The sequence below is a fragment of the Halichoerus grypus genome, chromosome 4 (genome assembly GCF_964656455.1).
Source record: "Halichoerus grypus chromosome 4, mHalGry1.hap1.1, whole genome shotgun sequence".
Taxonomy (NCBI): domain Eukaryota; kingdom Metazoa; phylum Chordata; class Mammalia; order Carnivora; family Phocidae; genus Halichoerus; species Halichoerus grypus.
The window spans coordinates 166,211,202-166,234,224 of record NC_135715.1 but is presented as its reverse complement, the minus strand read 5'-3'; the positions used below and the strand labels follow the sequence as shown (position 1 = coordinate 166,234,224).

Here is a 23,023-nt window from a genome sequence, read left to right as displayed (position 1 = left end):
ACTAAAATCCAAATTACAAGATTTTAAATACAATAGTAAGATCCAGAATCACAGAACTTAAGCCTAATCCAACATTTACACCCTTAGAAAAAGGAAAGCACAGCTCTCAGAGAGATAAACATTCTGTTAAAACAGCAATAAAATTCCACATCCTAAAGAAAGAGAAGTGACCAAACATACCCTCCTTGACTGAGAATAAGAAATAAAAGCTCTAACTTCCGAATTACAAATCAGAAGAGTAGACTGATACCACTCTAAGACTTAAGGGAAAGCAGTGACTATAAAATCAAAAAAAGAGTCACATATATCCACAGAGTGACCCAGGACTTAGATTTTTTTTTTTTTAAACCCTTAAATTGCCTCCTATCCAGCTTTCTTTCTGACATCTCTACATATCACTAATCTGCTCTTGCTGCTACAGAGACCATCCTCCTGCACACATTTGTGTGAAGATGTCATTCCTGAATCTTGAAATGCTTCCAGATCACAAGTACATAAATATTGCATCTTAAAAACACTCAGCATGCATTTTAACATGGAACTTACAAAATATACCAACTATCGGGGCTCCTGGGTGGCTCAGTAGGTTAAGCAGCTGCCTTCGGCTCAGGTCATGATCCCAGGGTCCTGGGATCAAGTCCCGCCATCAGGCTCCTTGCTCAGCAGGGAGTCTGCTCCTCCCCTGCCTGCCGTTCCCCTGCTTGTGCTTGCTCTCTGGCTCTCTCTATGCCAAATAAATAAATACAATCTTTAAATGTATACATATATATACCAACTATCATAAATCAGTTCCATCCTGTCTGATCCATTTGGCTTTGTTAATTATTTCATGTGACATACAAATCATCCCCACAAGTTTTCCAATATGGAAAACTGCCCTTCAAGACTTCATGACCCCTATACTATTTTGGGCTGTATTTAGGTGTAGGTATACTGTAAGAAGATTATACTCAACACTGAATCTGGTGTGTTCCATATAGTAGGCATTCCATAAATAGTTATTGTTTGGTTCAGCTCTCCTAGCATATCATGTACATTCACTAAGAACACCAACAAAGTTTTTTAAATAAACTGATTAGTTAAGAAAATTTAAAATACTTGCATCATCTGAAATAGACAGAGAAAGATAGATTCTTTATGATCTCACTTATATGTTAAATCTAAAAAAACCACACATGTAGATACAGAGTTGTGGTTGCCAGAGGCAGGGGGTGAAGGTGGTCAAAAGGTAAAAACTTCCAGTTAGAAGATAAATAAGTTCTGGGATGTAATGTACAGCATGGTGACTAAAGATAACAGTACTATATCATATATTGGAAAGGTGCTAAGAGAGTGGCAGATCCTAAAAGTTCTCATCACAAGAAAAAAAATGTTTAACCACACGAGATGATGGATGTTAACTAAACACTGTGGTTATCATTTCGCAATCTATACGCCTACCAACTCATCATGTTGTACACCTGAAACTAATACAATATTCTATGTCAATTATATCTCAATAAAACTGGGGGGAAATACTTGCAAAGATAGAGGAGCAAAGTGAAAGTCTGAATTCACTACTTTATATGTAAGCTTTATCTGTAAAGTTGAAGCAACTGACCTCTGTTTAAAGTATTTCTGTGTCATGAGCATCAGCCTGCCCAGGTCCCCAACATTCACTTGCCCCTGGGAAGGCATCCAAGGGAGGTGTTCTTCCTGTTGAGGGGGGAGGTCATTTGCAGCTCAGCGGTTACTGTTCTAAAAGGGTCCTGTGTTTTTTGAAGCACTAGGGTTTGGAGAAGCAGATTGAGCATAACTTGCCAGTTTTTCTTTAGGTAGAGTACTTGATCGCTCCCTCCCTTCCTCCAAGAAATAACGATTGCACTCAGGACCTTGAACTTATCAACACCAAACTCTTACCAGTTGAGTTAACATACTCTGACACCATGTCCAATTTGAACCCATTTCAAGAACATTTCCTACATATGTCTATTGAGAATGATCACTGGCCTCATAGAAAAATCCATAACAAGTGAGTTTCATTTTAAAAACCGATTTTGTTAGGTTAACTTACAGAAAAAGAAGGCCACCCAAAGAACTCAGTCCAAGCCCCATTGCTTTCATCCATCTGGCCAAATTTCAGAAAGGCCCAGCTTGTACTGAAGAACATAGAGGCTCCTCCCAGTGCCCTTGTGAATTGGTCTGTGTCATTTTATGTTTCATGGCAATCCACACAGCCCTGTCCCTGAGGACCTCAGCTTGTTGGGGCCTGGACTTTGGTCTTTGCCTTGGCACTTTCTGCACTTCCTCAAGCTTCTTGCACACAGTTTCCAATAGCTAATAGTCGTCGAACCTTATAAAGGTTTGTTTAAAGGAGAGAAAGCAACCGCTTTATTACAAAGTATAGAATTACTTCTTGCCCTAGAAGATGCTGAGATGCATGGTTTTTCTCAGCACAACTTAAGCGGTCCACTAAGAGCTATGTGTTCTGTGACCCTTTGATTCGTCCCTGGAGGATAAAGGCAGAGGGCTTTGCCCAAAGCTGTCGCTTAACTTAGGTGCCTAGAAAATCACCAAACCCCAGATTTGCCAGCAGCCTTAACAAAGGCTCTTCCCTTTTTCGAGGAGCCAGTTACAGTTGGTCATTTCTTGAAAGAGAGTTTCATGTTTAGGCAGGAATGTTTTGGCAGGGCTTGGGGAGTAGAACAAAACTCCAGAGGCGAATGAGAGAGAAGCACTGCCCAGAAGCTGGTCTTTCCTTGTGGCTTCCTATTTGCTCAGCCTTCGTTTTTGTCAGTCCTTGCACAAACAGACTGAATACCTGGATTATTCCCTCATCTGGACGCAAATACACATACATTACATACCCTTTTCTCACTAAGCAGCCTGACACATTCCTTTGTTGGTAAATGGTTCCAAAACAAACAGTGTCAACTCACCTCCTGAGCAGGGTTGTGGGCGGCGCTTGGCGGGCGGGTTACATCCTGTTCAACAATAGACACAGCAGCCTTGGCGAGGCCCAGGCCGGGCTCCACGGAGGGACACTTCCCTAATGATATTTCCTTTCTGTGGCTTTTCTTGGGAAGCAGCCACTCAGTGAGTATTGTGCTGAGGTGTGGGATTCCTGAACCGGCGAGAGAAAGTTCAGACGCCTCTTCCTCGGTACCTTTGCTGAGGAACCATTCATTTCCATCCGCTTAGTGCTTGTTCCTCTCTCTGCTATTGAAGAGGGGCAGAGTGAGGAACTTCCTCCATGTCCCCTAACACTGATGAGAAAGGATGAGATCCCTGCCTGTGTTCTAGGGTCATAAATTAACAGCGATGGAAAAGCCTATGGAGAACATTCAGACACGGGGTTGGGGTGGGGGGGGTAGAAAAACTCAAGCCCAGCAAGCTCACAGGTTTTGTGAGTGCAGAAGCCCGAGCGGCGACTTACCAAGAGGCAATTCTACTCTTAGGCTGCATGACCGCCTGCTCTTAAATGTATTTATTGTGTCAGTGAAGGTTTTCCTTGATTAAAAAAAAAAAAAAAAAAAACCTCAAACACAATGCTAGTTTTTTTGGCTTTTAAACTTTGGTCAAAGAGTAACTTGGTAAATAACATTTCACCTTGGCCTGGTGGCTCCTATATTCACATGTCAAAATGTTCCAGAAAGTCTGCTAACACAGACGAGACTTCTGTGAAACCCTCAGGGCTGACCTGACCCTTTATGCCATTAAGCCACTTTATAAATACAGTGCATTTATAAAGGCAGTCCTCGCCCGTGAGACTGCTGCCATTGTTTTTTGAAGCCACTTGGTCACTTGAATAGATGGCTAGCATCTCCACCTGGACTCATTTCTTACCAAGCCTCTTGTTAGGTGTCTGGTTAATACTGTGTAATCATCTTATCGCTAAGCATTTCTGACAGCCTACTTTTTTGTTGATTAGAGGGGGTAATGTTCATCATTGTTTAACTCGTGTTGTAATTTTCTAACTATATAGAACTGGTGTGCATTATAGAAAATGTGAAAAGTACACCAAAAGTACAAGAAGAAAATTCTCCATACATATGTATGCATGTTTACTTTTTAATAAAATTGACAATATATTGAATACATGGTTTTATATCCAGCTTTTTTATCACATCATATCAGAATAAGTTGATAGATAAGCTTTAATTGGCAGCTACTTTAACAGGAAAAAAGTTTTATTGGTTCTAAAGTCTTTAAGATCCATTTTAAAAATAGAGGCAGACTGGCCCACTGATTTGCTGTGTGACCTTTCACAAGCCACCCCTCACCTCTGGATTTGCCTAGCTGATATATGACACTGTTTTAAGCTCTTACAGACAAAGAAGTTAGAACTTTACTTCATTCAGCTCCTTTGCTTAGCATTTTATATTAGCCTGTTTGCTAGTTTGTCATGATGTTTTCAGCGAGGTTGACTATTTTTGATACAATTTACCTATAGGGATTAAGATATAAATGCAAATTGTGATTCAGTCTACCATTTTGAAATAATGTCAGCTCCATGAGGAAATGGACTTTTTTCTGTTTTGCTCACTGCTCAATTATCTGCATTTAGAACAGCACGTAGTAAATGCTCAATAAATAATTCATGAAGCGTTTGCTTTATTTTTAGTTTTTCAAATATGTGCTTTTCCACGTATTTTCTTTTATTTTAAATAACTTTTCAACTAATTTCAAGGAAACTGTCTACTTAAATGTAGACATTACCAAGATACATTACTTTATTGAGTGATAGCTAGCATTCTACCATATATTAGGGATAGATGTATTTTTCTGGCCCAGTGAAAACTTTAATGTCAAAAACTTGAGTCTTGCTAAGCTACTCAGATAATTTAATTTTCAAAACAACTTTTTGGTCACTTTGTAGTGTGTGTTTTTTCCTTCCCCATGCGACTGTAAATAAGTAACCTGAATACACAATAGGGAAGAGAGGAGTGTTTACCTTTCCATACAAAAAAATATTGACTCTTCAGCCTGAGCAGTATGTTCTGAAATGAACTGTATTATGCTTTAGAATTACGAAAGGTACAATAGTAACTTAGTTTTGTCAGTATATGTTTTTGATATTGTGAGACTTTTTTCACCTAACTAATTATGGGAGGACAGATAGCAAGATCTTGTTAAACTTGTCTTTTAAAAATCCTTTTTTTGTTTGTTTGTCTTCATTTCGGCATCTAAAGTATATTATCATGTTTTTATTAAACTTCTTCAGTATTCTAAATATTAAACCACTCCATGGTGCATCCGGAAGCATCAGCATATGCTATCCATAGCTATCATTAATAATCATCTTCCAGTTCCTAATGCTTTCAAAGCACTTAGAGAAAAGGCAGTCTATAGATGTTCATTCTCTACCCCAGTCACTGCTTGAACTCAATTATGTCTGCATAGCATAGAGCTTGTGTAGAGTCAGAGAGGAGCTTAGCAGTCATCAGCCCATCACTCCCACCCCCTGACATACACCCCCTCCCTCTCCCCTCCCCAGGGAAGCAGGCATCCCCACTCAACACCACAGCCATAGCTCCTGGGAGATGCGGGCTGTTGAATCCCAGTACAGTCCGCTTTCTGCCTCTCCTTGTCCTCACAACACTAGCCTCAAATTTGAGGGAATGCACAAACTAACCTTAGGAGGGCAAAAGACTATACCACGTACCCTTAACTAGTCTCACTTCTGGTGATGGTTGGTGGTAGGATGGTGGGGAGAGGTTCTCAACAAAAATAGTGGGAAGAATTTTGTAAACTTTTGATGAGAAAACAGGAAAAGATAGCGTTTAACAAGCAGTAATTCATGTGAAAAACAGAACTGTGGGAATCTCCTTTTATAAAACCAATAATAGACTGACTTGCAAGTCACCAGCCAATGACTGATTCAAAGACAACATTAGAAGCCACTAACTTGAGCTGACTTAAATTGAAAAATCTAGTTTGGCCTTGAGAGGTGGGAAGCTGAAGTATATTAAAGCCCTTCTTTAAGAGGAGTTAACACTTTTTTCTAGAAAGAATCCTTGATGGTGGAGAGAAAGGAAATTTAAATTAAAAGACTTAGCTGGAAAGCAGCTCACATCAATGATTTGAAAGAAAATTTTCAGAATTGAGAATGAAAAGAGATAGGCAAATTTTCCTTGGCAGTGGGGAAGATGTGGGGGCAGGGTGGAAGGGTGAGGGGGATAGTGAGGCCTGAAGTAACCTCAGGGGGAACATGGTTTTCATACAATGCTTGAAAGAGGCACCAGCCAAGAGTCTTAGGGACAGAAATGAATGTCAAAGCAGCAAGTAAGAAAGATGACTTTTCCTTCCTTCAGCTTCCCTGACAATGTAGTTAAGGTCTCCTGTTTTAAAAGAGAGAGACCTAATCAGGGGAACCTTAATATTTAGAAAGTACCTAAGAGCAGTACTTAACCCTTCTCCCCACCTCACCTAACCCTACCCACAAGGTTCATACTTCAGTTTTTCTCCCTGAGGGGTCTGGAGAGCTTACCCAGGCCACCGTTCAGAGAAATGAAGGAGAAAAGCCTTAGTTATAAGTTAGCATAGCACTTTGCTAATCAGACCTAAGCTAAAGGCTCCCGTTGGCTTTCCCCAGTGAGCGACTACGTTACTGCCTTTGAGAATTTCCTTTACTGATAGACTAGCATCTAGCCTTCTCTACCCTGTTCCTGTCTTAGGAACATCCATGTTCAAGGACAGAACATTTTCAGTGACTGCGAGATGTCTTACATGTCTGTTTATTGCTTGTGTACATAGATAGCATAACTAGTTTTCTTAGTATGATTATCAGTTCTATCCAATTTTTACTCATATGCAGAGTAAAAATGTTCTAAATAATGTTCGCACTGAATGAAAGGGACTGTTAAACATGCATTGTTCGTCACATGTTCCTTTGTTCAGTGATAATGTATACCATGTTTTAAGTATTGCAGTTATTTTCCCAAGGTAATACATCTCGGTTCCTGCATGGTAGGATAATTTTAATTACTAAGAGTGTATACATTATTAAATAATTGTATCATGTTTCCTAATTTTATAAACATGTAAACAGGCTATTAGTTTACCTTACCAAATTTATACAATACCTTTATCACTACATAAAGATAAAAAAAATCAAAAAGTCAAATATCTAAAGCTAGGATTAGTACTTGACCACCTGAGATGTTTACACAGGTGCTTTTCATTTTAGATAAACCTTATAAATTACACTATAAATTTTTTTAATTAGTTGATTATATACATTTCAAAAAATTTTTTTATTTAACATTCAGATGGGTGGCAGTAAACTTTCCTCGTTATTCAGTGTAGAATTTGACCTCTCAAGTTGTTTACATGAAGGGAGACTGTTTTCATTAGATATAAAAATGTATTATATACTACGCAGTACAGTGCTGGCATGGGAACAGACAGATCAACGGAACATGATTTCAGAAATAACGCAAATAGACCCAAGTAATATGGGAATTTAGTACATGATAAAGGTGCACAGCAAATTAGCAAAACAAAAGATGGAACATTCCTTAAAAGAAACTGAGAACTAGACAGCCATTTGGAGAAAGAAAAATAATGCCGGATTTAACATACTCTTTATATCAGGATCAATTCCAGATGGATCAAATATTTTGATATAAAAATAAAACCCATAAAGTGCTAGAAGAAAAGATGGGTGAATATTTTTATAATCTTAAGTGGGGAAGGTCTTTCTAAGCTTGACACAAACCCAGAAGCCATGGAAGCAAAATGCTCTTAAATATATTTTTAAAAAGTTAAATGCTTAAAGATCTGTAAAGACAAATGTAAACAGGAAACTTGGAGAGATATTTTTAACACATTTAACAAAGTATTAATTAATTTCCTGAATATAAAAAATCTTCAAAACTCAGTAAGTAAAACTCATTAGACAATGGGCAAAGGACATGAACTGATTTACTGAAAAAATATGCAAATGGCCAATATCTGAATAGCTTAATATCACATCTAATTCAAGAAAGTAAAATGAGGTTCTTAACTATCAGCTATGAGAAAATATTAATAGATATGAAATGCAAATCCCAATATTAAAACATTAATTAATACCACTTTTCATTTTCATTTTGCAAAGTCCATATTTTTGTTCTAAATATTTACAACAGTGCTGTCTAATATGTTAGCCCTGCTGTCTTTGGAGACAATTGGCCCAGAGCGGCAGTTTTCAAACTTCCATATTCATCAAAATTCTCTGGAGGGCTTGTTCAAACACAGGTTGCCAGATCCCACCCTAGAATTTATGATGCAGTAAGTCTGGAGTGGCACCCAATAATTTTCATTTCTAACAAATTCTCTGGTGATGCTGGTCTGGCTGGTCCAGGGACCACACTTTGAAAACCACTGGCCCAGAACACATTGAGTATTAGAAAATTATGTGATATCATCTCGTTAAGAGAATTGTATTGGTGAGAGGAGACAAATTGGGGGAGCAATCTAAAGTAATGAGAAAACACTTTGGGTCTTTCATGTGACTGTCTTTCTCCTTCTAAATTTATATCACTAACTCATTCCTAAGCAATCAGTCATGTTCATAAATTTAGATATGATTTACCTTCTGAATTTTCTGCATTGTACCCATCCCCGAAAATGTCTTTATCTCCTCTCACCAATACAATTCTCTTAATGAGATGATAGAGTATTAATGAGAAGTTCTTGTCACCATCCACAAATTAGCAAGGAGCATTTATTAAGCATTGGCACGAAAGATAATGTGATTTACTGCTCCCAATGGGATAGCAAAATTAACAAATGAATTAATTAACCCTTGTTTACATTCTCTTTCAAAGCCAAGATTTTAAGTAAAGCTTTTGTCAAAGCTATTAACTGAGCTTGGTTTACAAACTAAAAGTGCAAGACTTGTGAAAGCCAAAGGCTTTGTGGTCTGCAATCAGGGAAAAACTCTTCCTTAATTAACTCTGGGGATGAAAAGGTAAATAAAAAGATCACTGCAGGGCATACCAATTGTTCTTCCCATGATTTGAGTCTTAGCAAGTATTTGAGAGTGTGCTGAATAACCAAAAGGACCACGGGGCTAGTAACAGGGGAAAGAGAGCCAGATTTCAAGTCCGAAGACTGGAATCAAGGCCAGAGTCGATCACACACTTACCAGTTTGGGGACCTGAGAAGCCACCAGTTACTTTATTTTATTACCTTATTTTATTTTATCCATTTACTGACTGACCGACTTATTAAAGATGGGAAAACAAATAGTACCTAGCAAAGAGAGGTATTGTAAGGATAATTTCTATAAAAACAGGGGCCAAAGGCATACAGATGTTACCTAATTTAAATGTCCAACATTGATCTGGGCTGTACTTGCATTTACCGTTCAGAACCATTGGAATAGCTTTACACGCTAGCACATACACACCTACATCTGCCAGACATTTGGCCAAAGGAGCTAGAGCTTTTCCAGTCTCGTACAATTCCAATCAAACCGTATGGATACCTTTTTGCCCCCCACCTCCCTACCCCCAGCCAAAAAAAGAAAAAAAAAAAAACCCACAATGAATAATCCCAAATGTAGCCCATTTCTCACTCTGCAAGGAGCCACAACAGTTCCGTAATCCAACATTCCCAGACCCTGTGCTCTCTCCCTCCCCATTCCACTTGCTTACCCTGGGGCCGAAGAGAGGGACATCTGGAGTGTGTGGATTCTAGTAATCCTGGCTCAAGGCTTCACTGGCAGAGGCTGTGAAACTTGGACTATCCCCAGCCATCAGCACGTTACTGAAATTGTGTGTAACCTTTCTTCCTTTTAACCCTGTGCCCCCGCAAAAGAAAGCATCTGTTCAACTATATCATATTTAACTCATTTTCCCTTAGCATGTGTAGTGCCGTGTTCTGTGTGTTCTTCTAAAGAGCACACATACCTGTGTACCTGCAGGAAGTGCTTACGTAGCACAGATGTACATACGCATACACCTTATGTGATCTCCTATTGAAGCAAACTAGAAGTTACTGGCTTATATTCACTCACTCGCACAGTAACAGGAGAAAACACCAACCCAAAACATTCAAATAACCAGGCCCCAATAACTACCTCCCTTAGCTAAGAGATTTCAATAATCATCTTGGTTTCTTGGAAAAACCAGTAATAGCTGGTGGCTCTGTGGGGCGCCTTACATAGTAGCCATCCGACCAACCGCACTCGCATGCCTGATCGCGTGCCCTGATTTCTGCACCCCGCCCTAGTCGCTGTGGGCTCGGCAGAGTGGAAATCAGCCAAAGCTCTGCCCTGCTCTGCAGGCCTGTCCTTCCACTTGTCAGAGATCCAGCCAAACTCAAGGCTGACTTTCAATCTAATGAAATATCTGAGGTCATTGCCTGAGCCAAAAATAAAAATGCAGCAGGAGAAGAATCCAACATGAGCAGAGCAGAAGCATTTCAGTGACCTCAACTTGGGGCAGGGGCCTTTAGCAGCTTCCTGTGACCCGCCTCTGCGCAGCTAGAATCTGGAAGACACAGACAAAGCCATCGAGCCTGTCTCTAATTGGTCTCACATCATCAGCATTCCAGAACAGGAAACTGTCCACAGCCAGGAATTCTTGCCGCTTTGCCATATTTGAGAAGCAACCCTTGTCCCCTGCACATAGGTAGTTCTGTCCGTTTGCAGCAGGTATGTTTTCTTGGTTTTGAGAGCTGGAAGAAGACCATCGTGTCTGTGGCTATTAGATTTCTAGGGTATGTACCTCTCTGTCACTTGCCATAGGTCAGTAAGCTAATGTTTATAGGTCAAAGACTGTTCATAAAATGTACAGTCTCATGTGATGGTGCCTTTACTAAGAGAATGAGATCTGCGCTGCCCCCCACCCCCACAGTGGTGGGGCTATGTCCCCGCCCCGACCCCTAGGAAGGGGACCGGTTTGCCAGGGCACACATGGAGAGTTCATGGCACTGCCCCCTAGAGCTTCCGAAGAAACAGACCTAGAGTTCCTTCTTCCTCATCCCACGTCGTATGGTGTACGCGGTGCTGATATGCATACAGGTCACTCCAGTGTATCTGTCCCAGTGGTTAAAACACAATTTCTTCCACATAGGACGATCCATGACTGCCACCTCTAGCCAGCCCCCATACCACCCCCAAAATAAAAACCCCATAACACTGAACCATTCTGGGTTTTTTCTTGGAGAGAGAGGATGCCGATGAGGGTTGGGAAAATCCTTAGAAAGGAATCCTTAATGTTTAATTGAGATGTTCTGAGAAAGAGGCAGAGTCAGCTCCTTTTGGCCAAATTCCTGATAACCAGAGCTGTATGTACTAGTCTGTAAGCTATTTCATGGTTTGATTAATCAGTGCAAATAAATAAAATTTAAAGTAGTGCTCTTCACTTTAAGGATCCTCCCATTCAGTCCCAGCTTGTCAGTTTGAGACTTTCCAAGGAGTGGCCAGCAAGGCTGTATTCCCACTCATCCATCCACAGACTTTGGGGCAAGAAAATGTGGAAAGAGAAGGGTAAAACCCAGAGTAGTCTTCCCCTGCCGTCCCCCTCCCTCTTGTACAAAATCTGCAAGTTGGAAGGAACCTTAGATAATCCAACCTTCCCTTTTACTTCTGTGGAGAACAAGAGGTTCAGGGATGAAGTAACTTACCCAAGGGCCCAGGGACAATGGGGCCAACCTGAGCCAAGAACTCAGGGCTCTTCACTTCACTGGAGCTCTCCTCTCTGCAGTAAGTGGCCTTGTTAATATTTTCTGGTCTCCTTTTCATTGGAGATATTGCTGAAACCTAACTGCTTCCCAGTTACATAAAAGCAATTTGTTTTGTGGGGCAAGTACAAGTTTTTGGTTTAGATTTGCTAGATGGCCTACATAGGACATGAAGAAGTAAAGAACACCACAGAGAAACAGCCCAGATGTTCTTGGCCAAAGAGCAAATACATGCAACTGAGGGTCAACCACCAAGATGGCTTTTGAGGAAGACTAAAAAATCAGAGTGAGTTGATAGAAAGTTAAGGGTTACTAAGCAATGCACAGAATTGTGTCATGGGTATTGACTTCTTATATGATGTTTTAAATTAATTTTCAAAACCACGGGATGGTTAATGCCTGTGAATTTCAGCCATTTTAACTGAATGATGTATTAAAAATATATATATTTGTGAAAATGAAATGAATAAGTAACATCATGTTGGACCCTCTTGGTTGGTATAAGCCTGCAGTTGACGCTTGGAAATTCCACCCGGGGAGGGCACTGTTTAAAGTACCCCCTGGGTACTCCCTCCATGATGCCTTCTCCAGATAGATTAGGTCAGCGTTTCTCAACTGGGATGATCTCCCTGGCCCTCCCAGGGGACATTTGGACTTTTGGCAGTGTCTAGAAACACCATTGATTGTCACAACTTGGGGGAAGGGATTGTGACCAGCATCCCGTGGGTAGAGGCCGGGGATGCTGCTGAACATCTTGCAGTGCGCAGGGCAGCCCCCCACAACAGAGAACTATCTGGCCCCAAACGCCAACAGTGCCGAGGCTGAGATCCCTGGATTCAGTGAAGCAATGGACGTTTTCAGGAAAAACCCATAGGATGGCTTTGGTCAATAGCAAATGTCTCCCTGTAGTTGCATTCTCTGGGACACTGGAAAGGAGGACATAGGTCTTTGTTCTCTGTGGTGTACAGCAACAACCGGGAGGCAACGAAACTGCTGATTGCTGGGAGCGGGGAACTCAGAAATGAAGATGAAACTGGCTGGCTTTCATTTGATTTATCACTCGGGAACACTGAAGGGCATTTCTCTTTCATTATCTGCCGCAATTTTCTACATGGATGATTGCATTGGTAGATTAACCTTATATATAAGATATGTTCCTGAAAAGTTGTTTGTAAAATCATATTTTAAATACAGTCAGAAAATTCAGTAAACACTAAGGGGCCAGCGAACTCTTTTAAAGTGAAAGGGCCTTTTAAATAATATTCTCAGAGAGGAGCATGCCTACATATTGCATTTTTTAATGCAAATACTTTATTTTTCCTGCACATTTTTCTTACGAAGCTCCATAACTTTTATGTAAGAAACAGTTTCTCTTCCTCCTTCCTTTTCCTGACCTTATTCTTTTCATTTAAAAAAAAAAAAATCAGGGGGAAAGTTAACAATAGACTGTCTGAATTTGGGAAGGTCATTGATCAGTCTGTCCGTTATACAGTTCAAAACGATGACTGCTGGCTTACAAATGGTTAGAAAATAGGACTTGGTTACATTCTGAAATCATTAATTTTTTATCTCAGACTTTTTTTCAGTTACTGACCTTTGGCTAGAAAGAGCAGGTGTACTCGGCCCCTCCGTCACCTCGGGAATGCTTGTTGCACCAGAAATCCCCAGTAAGACTCAACCTCTTCACCGGAGCAGGGTGTGGGGGTGCCTATCAGCAGAGATAAGGGAGTGGTACTGAAGGAACCCCATGGTTTTCTCCTTATCAATCACTGCCCTAGGGCAACATCCCTAGGTGTATAAATCACTAACTCAGCAGGGCAAAGGGGGCAGGAAGGAGGAAATTTACTTGATAAGGCTACGATTAGTGTCACTTCAGTGACAGGAGGGTAGAGAGGTGTGACCCAGGGAGGACAGAGCCATTGCCACTGGGGAGGAGTCGGCCCAAACGAGAGGCAGGAGGAGACCCGGGTCTGACCTTCAGCCCCCTGGCAGGAGGGAGGGGCCGAGGGCAGGGAGATGCTAGAGAAGGGTCTGCCACCGTCGACTCTCCTGACCAGCGTGGCTCCAGCACCAAGAAGGCAGGTACTAGAGTCACCATGAAAGGTGCTGTCACACCCACCTGCTCATGCCACAGACGGTCCCCCATTTTTGTCCCACAGAACCCCAGGGAGTAGGAAGGAGATCACTGCGAGCAGCATTTTACAAACGAGGAGACCAGAGCACCAAGAAAGTCAGTGACTTGCCCATAGTCACTCAAAGAAAGGGTTGTGATTGGAACAGGAGTCTTCTGACTGGAAGGCCTGCATTTCCCTCCAGGACGGCGCATTCCCCCCACTCGGATGACCAGGCTTCGGTGGGAGCCGTGGCTGGGCTGTCAGGAGTTCCGGGTTCTAGTCACAACCTGTCTAACTCACTGGGTCCTCATGAGACAATCACTAAGCCTTCTTAGAGTCTCAGTCTTCTTATCTATGCCAAGAGGGGGTTGATCAAGATGTCCTCAGGTCACAGTGGTGACGTCGGTGCAGTCAGACTGCAGGAAGCGTCACTGGAAGACACCAGGAGGCGCTGCTCACCCTGGAAGGCGCAGACTTAGCTGCATTACTGTGCCAGGTACTCCGCTACACGCTTTATTTGTGATTCCCGTTGAGCCTCACAAGACCTCTCTGAGGGGCATGTTAAGATAAGGTGACTGAAGCTCAGAGAGGTCAAGTGACTTGCACCAGATCACTGTCACAGACTGCTCAGGCTGTCCCACAAAATACCACAGACCGGGGGGTTCCAACAACACTTATTGTTCACGGTTCTGGAAGCTGGGAGTCCCAGATCAAGATCCAGCAGGGCATGGTTTCCGGTGAGAGCTTCCTTCGTGGCTTGCAGACGGCCACCTTCTTGCTGTGCTCCTCACATGGCCTTTCTGCTGGGTACACAGAGTGGGGAGAAAGAGAGAGAGCTCTCTGATGTCGCTTCTTATAAGGGCACTAATCCTATCAGATCAGGGCCCACCCTTATGATCTGATTTAACCTTAATTCCTAAAACCCCTATCTCCAAATGCAGTGTCACTGGGGGTTAGGGCTTCAACATCGGCATTTGGTGGCAGGGTGGGGAGCTGGCCACACAATTCAGTCCATAGCAGTCATACAGCCAGAAAGTGATTTGAGGGTGGGATTTGAAGTCAGGCCATGTCACCCTATTCCTACTTTCATAACTACCACTATGATTTACTTGCCCAGAGAGCTGAGCTTGGGCAGAGACTGCTGGCTACAGTGAAGCATCTGTCTTTTGGTCTCTCAGCTGATCAATACGCCCTTCCTCCCCACCTCACCCCACTCCCCGCGTCTCTCGCTCCCTGGGTACAAAGGTGGGTGGGAGGATCCTCCTTTCACCAAACTTTCTGAATCCTGAATGGTGCCAGGGCTGTCAGTGGCACGCTAGGGAATGGTGCCCCCAAGACTGACCTATGTGCAGGACTGACGCCCAGGTTCCTAGAGGAAAACCAACAGAAGCCCAAGCTGAGCCCTGAGGACTGCTTCCTGCAGAGTCATCTTCGAACCCAGCCTAGTGCCGGACCCTCCAGGGACTGCTGCTGGTTGAACTAATTCCCTGGGCTCCTGAGATGAGGGAGTAGTTGCTTGTCACTCCCGAATGGCAGGATGGGCACCGTAATCTGCACTGGCCAGCCACCTCCTGGGGCAGCCATAGTTGCGCTTGTCAGTTCCTCATTATTAAAGACTTTGCCATAGAAACAAGCTATTTGGACTCTTGTGCAGGCTTCCACCAAGCCGACAACAAACTAGTCATCCACCCGGAATGCCTCCTCTCTACAAATTACAGTATCGGAGTGTTTTCTTTAAAAACTTTTCTTTTCCCCACTTTCTCATGCTTTACTGTTCCCAATTGTGTTATAAAGGTGGGCTTACAGTGGTGGGGGTTTTCCCAATTTTTAAAAAACTCCGAAGGACAATAGACCTGAGGATAACATTCAGAAAATGAAAATGTGTCATTTTATCTGTCCAAACTGTTAAATGAGGGCAAGCAGTAACGGGGACCCACTCAGTCCCTGTTTACAGAAGTGGGGAGCAACATTTTCACTGCGGTCACGCTGGGGTTGGTGTTCAGAGCACTTGCAGTCGGTGAAACACCTCACTCCCGTTCTCTGTCACTTCACCCCAGGGCCCATGGAGGGGAAACTTCCAGAGCTCTGGCCACTGTCACCATGATCACACCATTGCTAGTTGACTGCTGACCCCACTCCGCTGTAAGCCATAAGCCTCACCCCAGCCAGTTCTAATCAGGGGGAAAAAAAAAAAAATTCAACCTTGAGCATCTTGGAAAAGGGAAGAGCCCATTTCTGTGAGTCCTCTCTCTTCCCGGTGGCAGGGCTCCCCAGAATAAACGTTGTCCTCTGAGCGGCACAGAGGCCCCTGGGTTTCAGGTGCTTACGTCATGCTTCTAACCACCTTGTTCATCATCTCCGTGGTTGGTTTTTGCAGGTGTGAAAGCTGTGGAGCCGTTTTCCATTCTGAGTGCAAAGAGAAGTCCGTCCCCTGCCCAAGGTGTGTCCGCAGGGAGCTGCAGAAGAAGCAGAAATCTTTCTGGCGGAGGCTGAACATGGACGAGAGCCTGGAGGAGGCTTGCAACATGTTCGAGCTGTCCTATCAGAACACCTGAGTCAGCAGGGGCCTGAGGCCAGGGATTGACCTCTGGCTGATGCAGCAGCCGGCAGCTTCCCAGCTAGCCCGTTCGATTCCTTTGGAAGAAGAGGATGTCTCATCTTCAACTAGACATAGATGTAGATTTACATACATATCCACACTTCCCAATACGTCCTTATGTATGTTCTGTGTAAATCGCTGTCCAAAAGGTCCAGGAAGCCTCTGTGGCTCAAAAAACTACCAACAGAGGCTTCAAAAAAAAAAAATTACCAATAGCTGAATTACACTTAGCCATGAATTTCAGCAGCTCACTCCCAAGCAAAACGTGGTTTACACACAATGCTTTATAGGTCAGACTTTTTTTTTTCCCTTTTTTTTTGGCTCTCAGGGGCCATTTTATTACACAGGACACAGGAGGAAGCTTTTCCTACAGAACCACAGAACTTCGGGTTATTTTTGTGTTATTTATTTTTAGCAGAGGACGAAGTAACTGAGGCAAGCACTCATCATCGTTTGTTTCAGAACACAGGAACGACGCCTGGATCATCCCAGGACCCCGTGTCCCTGACGCCGTCACCTCAGTTTCAACCACTCAGGTGGGGATCACCTAAGCCGAGCCGAATGGCTCAGAGATGAGGCATGTGCGCTTCCTCTGACAGAAAGCATGCACCCCCTAATTTATGAGGAGAGCCCCTTCTGGTTTTGAGGTTGATCTCAGGTTTTTTCCTGGAAAAAAGACCTCCGAGACCAATGAGTACGTGTGGGTCTGTTTGCTGGTACGAATCCCAGCGCCCCCTAATGACGTGGCACCCCACCACAGTCGGTTGAAAACCTAGCTTTCTGAAGAGCAGTTTTCCCCGGTTTCATGGGTAATATTTATGATGTTGTAATGGTGCCGGCCTGAGGAAATTTCCTGCGATTGTGGTTAAATGCATCGGTGTGGAGACTGGTGGAGATGGTGCGTACATGCTATGAGATGGTCTTCAGTTTCTTTTCACAGAATCTTGTGTAGGCATTTCCTACCTTAATTATTTTAAATGCTTTATTTCTCATTGTTCTTCATTGCACTTTCATTTGGACCTTTAATTTGTCAATTTAACCACTTCCACTTTCACATTTTTAAAATTGTTCACAAAATCAAAGTAACATGGGACTTCAAAACACCCACACTAGGCTATTAAGAAAATACCAAACTTACAAATATAATGAATTCAGTGTAATAATATTGTTTAAATAAATATATAGACACACACACACATATAATTGCCACCTTAAAGTGAAACAGAATGTGCTAAAATCATATCGTAGGAGTAGGAACTATAACGAATTGCTTCACCACTTGGCCGAGTAGGGGGGCCCACTGCAGCACCCGCACAGCAGTGGCTGTGGCCAGAATGTCAGGTGGGACGGCGCTGGAAATCATGGCTCCCGTCCTCCCACCAGAACTCCTCCCAGAACAGAAAGATACACTGATATTGAAACAATTTTCAGCAGACTATGTGAGAAGACTGTGTATGTTTCCACTGAGCAGATGCCTCCATGCCTTCCTGGTTTGGTGGTTTCACTACTGTTAGGATCTAGAGCATCAGTGGCTCACAAAGTACAGGATACGTTTAACCCCATTGCCACTTTCCCCCCGACACCTTGCTCCCTCCAGATCCTAACTCTTGATACCTCTGTCCATTTAGAGGCGAGACATTTCAGACAGACTTGTGCAGACTGCCAGTTCCTTGGGCCCCAGACCACACGCTTCATTTATTTTCCAATTCTACAGCAGCTGTGACCAAGGGCATAAAAACTTGCTAAAAGGCCAAGGCCCCCTTCACGAGGAGACCTTACGGAGCCTTTTATTCTTGGAAAAACAGGTTGACTTTTTCCCCACCCCAGTTATAGAAAATGTTGCACACAAAAGATAAAGGGTGGAAAATCTCAAACAAGCACTTGGCACACAGGCAAACAAATTTGATCCTCTCCTCCTTTTTCCTCCCCTTCGTGAAACACAGTATTTATATTTTCCAGCCTCAGAGAAGATAGCAGAACATGATCTTTCACAAGAGAATTATAGACCTGCTTATTATAAAACAGATGTGCTTCGATGGCAAAGTGCCTTTTCCCTCCGCCCCCAGCTCCCTGTCACCGTAGCTTACTTCTGCCTTCACCGTAATTAATGTATCCGTGATCCCGACTGTCAGCGAGGCCGTCCCCAGCACGCTGCGTTTGGAGCCCTGAAATGCAGACCCCCCTCCTCCCCATCCAGCACGCTTGCTGTACGTTCAGAACTTCCTGCCCCACCTCACAGGCCCCGAGCGTCTGATCTGCCGAGGGGGTGAGATTCTGGATCCCTGTTCTAAAGGCCTTTGTTTTCACGGGTGCCCGCGTAGAGGGTCCTGCTAAATATGGGCCTCCCCTGGGAACTCCTAAGGAGAACCTTTTACCCACGTCGCTTTCTGCGTATTTTCAACAGGGAAAAATATATATATACATATATATATATATATATATATATATATATAGGAGAGGTACTATGGCCATCAGCTACCCAGAAGTAGGACTACCTCCCGGCCGCTTCTGTTTTCTCTCCTCTTCGTACGCCCCTGACAGCCCGGCCGGTGCCACCTGCCGGCCTGCACAGCCACCACCACCCAAATCTGATAGGACAGAATGGAGCCGGCTTCAGAATCGGGTCTGTCCTGAAAAATTCAAAATTGCCGTTTTCCAGCCCAGAACGCCTTAGAGCACGTGAACGCCCTTACTGTTTTCCACCCAAACAAATGACTTGGTGCACTGTTAGGGAATTGTTCCACTGCTTAGAAACTGTCGAAACAAAAGCAAATCCATGGATTACCACCTACCTAAGACCAAGCTAATACCTGCTTTCCCTCACATTCCCTCTCTCATCCCATCTGAAATAGCTCACACATAAAACACATGAGAAAATGGCCAATTAATCTCCTAGAGCTGGCGGCCGACTCAGGGGAACCTCTTTTCACTTGAAAGGCCCATTCCCCGGTGGATCACTGGAGGAAATCCCTCCTAACGGTGCCAGAAACTCATGTGTGAGACCGTCCAACCCTGGTAAAATGTTGGCACCTAACCCTGCAGGAGAGAAGCCAGTTCCCAAAATAGACCTCCCTTGTACCACTGAGGGGAGGCCACAAAGTACTTTAAAAGCAGTCAACTGGAATTGCATCGTGTTCTTTCCAGGGCTGATTTCCCCCAAAGTTGAAAGCCTCTTTATGTGAAAACCACGTCAACGCCCGTCATCCCCCTTTGCTTCCCTGCCTTCCAGGGGACCGTATTACCCTTCTTTTCCCATCCGTAGGACTAAAGGGTGATACTGTTCGGAGCTTGCACACTTGATTCGCTGAGGGGGTAATCACTTTTGGATTCTACCAGACTAGGCCTCCACCAAAAAGGGAACCTCAGTGGTGTTGGGGATTTGTGGTTTCCAACCAACTCAGTGGGATCTCGGACTCCTGCAAAGGGACTGTGCCATGACTTCCTTCCGGGGCGGCGAGCACCCTGGCGTTGAGCTCACTCCGGCAGCCAAAGGCAGCCTTTGCAAAGCTGGAGAGAGTCCACCTTGCTGAGGTCTGGCCTCCGGTGTGGTCGCTGCGGGTATACACCCTGGACATTGACGCTGGACGGTCTCTCCCTGTGCCTCCCCGGAAAGGCTTGGCTTCCAAACCTGGGGGTTTATTCTCTACCTGTTGGCCCAAAGAGGCCATGCGGGGATTACGGAATCGGGGTACGACTGGACGCCACACTGAACACTTCCTGCAAAGAGAGGCATTATCGGAGGAAGCCAAGATACGGTTGCTCCTAATCTAGGGTGAGGCCAGTACTGGCCGTTCCTGAGTTTGGGCAGAAGTATTCATCCCCACCGCTCTGCCGCACTCCACTGAAATAACTGCATTAGCAAGTCAGTCTTCAACTCTTGACTCCTAAGACTGCCGAGAGTCAATACAGAGGTGGTTTTATTTTTTTTACTTTTCCCAGTAAAGAGTGATGCATACAACTTCCCCCTTATTTCTTGAATTTTCTGTCTCCATACTTTCCTTACTCTACCATAATGTCAGAAAGTAGAGAATTTGGGGCGAAACACAAAGAAATGAACACTCCTTGGCATGAACTGAGTCAGTAGAGGTACTGTTTTCCTTCCCTCGGTACTTGCTATCAGCTGGGCGTTAGCGTGCTGTGTACCTCGGACCGTTCTTCTAAGCCCGCGTCCGGTAGAACTCACTGCTGGGGGGGGGGGGGGGCCGGTGATGCGTGAATAAGCCCCGCTCAGTTCATTTAAGCGGACGAGTGTTGGTTTCTGTCACGGGGCACAGTTAAGTCCTAGCACCCGGCAATTCCCAATGGTAGACAATTCTAATTTCATTGTATTCAGACCCTCTGACTTGAAGGGTTTCCTTTGGTGTGTCTTAGTGGGTGCACGCCAAGGTCAAGTCTAAGTCACTGTTAAACTCTAGGTAAAAGTCAGAAGCGTGGAATGCCCTCCTCAGCACAACCGTGGTTGTCAGGCGTTTTATTTAAAACGGGTTCCCGGTGATCGTGTTACGGGGCACTCTCCTCATCAAGTGGCCTCCGAAGTGACAGAAGGCGTTGTTCAACTCGAGGAGAGGGAACAACAGCTATTTCGCTTCGGTTCTTCCCTGTGGAAAGAGAAGCCACCTTGTTAGAAAGGGGTGGAAGGAAGCCACAGTCGTTGCCCAGGGTAGAAGATTCAAGAGCTTACAGCAATTCTTAGCGCAGCAAAGACTCCCTTCTCTTGGCCATAGCGCCGTAGGCCAGCCTCTTGCCCCTCCCCTTGATCCCATCGCCCTCCTCCTGAGCGGGGGTCAGCCCTCCTAGCCAGAAAGCCTGCCTGCAGACCGTGGGAGCCTGCACTCCTCCTCCATGCTGGGCCTCCCGCCTGTCTTTCCTCGTAGGAGTGCCTTACAGTACTGCCTCGTGCTTCTAGTCTCCTCCGTGGACCCACCTGAAGCCTGCAGGGCCCTTTGCCTAAACACAGATCACTTTGCTTCTTCCCTGCTGGCCACTCTTCATACAGATGCGCTCGGAACCTGCACATTCCACAAGCATGGCAGACCTTTCACCTTTGTTGAACCTGGTGCCTTAACCTCGCGAGGGAAGGATTCCTTTGGGGAACACACTGCTAAGGTAGAACGTTAGAAACGTGGGCTTCTTAGCTCCGTGGACACTTATACCAGGAAATACAGAAGACACAACCACATAATGTTTTAACTTTGTTTTATGCTGGGTTTTTTTTAATCACTTTTTATTTGTTTGCTTGCTTGCTTGCTTTCGTTAACCGAACTCAGGGGAATGTATGTCATAATGTCACCAAGACCAATGAGTAGAGGAATTAAACCAGTTCTCTGTAAAGTCGGTGAACTTAGCCTTTCTTCAGGTCAAAAAATTACACAAACACAGAATTTTCTTTTTTTTACTGTATAAAGGTTTTCTTTTTTACTTCGCCCCCTGTTTTCCAAGTAGGAAGTGGGAAGCCTCTTGGACACATTGTGATAAAAATGTTTCTGGGTGGCATGGGCGGTCCACCAAGCTATTAAATTCGGCTTTTGCTGCTGGAGGCCTAGGTTCTGATTTCGGTCACCTACCACAATCTTATTTTGAATCGCCAGAAGCCTACCATACAAGATTGGGGGTGGGGGGTGGGGAATCTGTCTTCAAGGAACAGTAAAAGGAGGGAAAACGTTTAGTTTGCAAATGAAGAGCACGAACGTGGTGAGAAGAGTTCTGCTCCACTCGTTCCTCGGCTCCTGGGTCAGATCCGTGTCGTTTTCCCTTAGTTCTGCTCGTGCAGTACAGAATTAGCTACAATTCTAGGTTTGGGCTATTATATCACTCTGTGTTGAGCTATTTGAAATGTGCTAATATACACACACACATATATATGTTGTTTCTGTTTTCTGGAATTTATTGCCTTTTGTTTTGGCATAACTTATACATATTTTTGTTTGTATCATTTTTAAATATCAGTAACTGTAATAATATAAGATGAAGTTGTGTTGTTGACAAAAGCCCGAGTTTTTATGGTCATCTGTCATATAATTTAAGTGCACCAGTTCCTAATGTATAAAGTTATCTCTCTCTCAATAAACAATACAGAAAGTACTTTCTGTTCTCATAACAACTTCTTTAAAATACTGTTTTCACGGCGGGGCCGGGTGGTGATGGTGAAAGCCCAAGATGAGCTCTGGATGTTAATTCAAAGTCAAGATTTGAGCTTTATTGAAAGTGAGCTACAAGGACTTTAAAATCTCTCTTAATCTTATAGATTTGGGTTTTTCTAAATTCATCAACTCATAATACCCTCATCAGCCCTTCCTATGCTTCTGAAGAATATAGCGTAATTTTTAAAAAATGCAGATGTGGTATTATGGGTCTTGTTTGCGAAATTGGCATGATTTCCTTCAGGTCTGAGACAAACCTGCCAAAGCTCATGCATGGAAGGTCTTCCTACCATACATAGCTCCGCCCCAAGCCTCCTTGCCCTCGTTTCATCTCGCCACCGTGCTCTCCAAATTAGATGGACAAAGTGGCAGGCAGTAAGCCACTAGGCAAAGACGCTGGTCTTCCTGAAGACCATATGCAGGGGGCAAAGAGTGAAAAGTAGAGTAGGTATCTATGTGAAAGATAGCAGTCCTCTGGTGTTGAGACGTGATCGGGAGTATCTGCGCTACCTAGC

General features: G+C 43.9%; 1 protein-coding gene across 2 annotated transcripts in view; it reads left to right on the top strand.

The window, feature by feature from the left end:
* Positions 1 to 22,449, top strand: part of PLEKHM3 (pleckstrin homology domain containing M3) — a 180,491-nt gene extending 158,042 nt beyond the window's left edge. For both annotated transcript variants that reach the window (XM_036070878.2, XM_036070876.2), the window contains exon 8: positions 16,147 to 22,449. In XM_036070878.2, the coding sequence (XP_035926771.1) occupies positions 16,147 to 16,324 (178 nt within the window). In that variant the 3' untranslated portion in view covers positions 16,325 to 22,449. The remainder of the gene's footprint in view (positions 1 to 16,146) is intronic.
* The last annotated feature ends 574 nt before the right edge of the window (positions 22,450 to 23,023 follow it).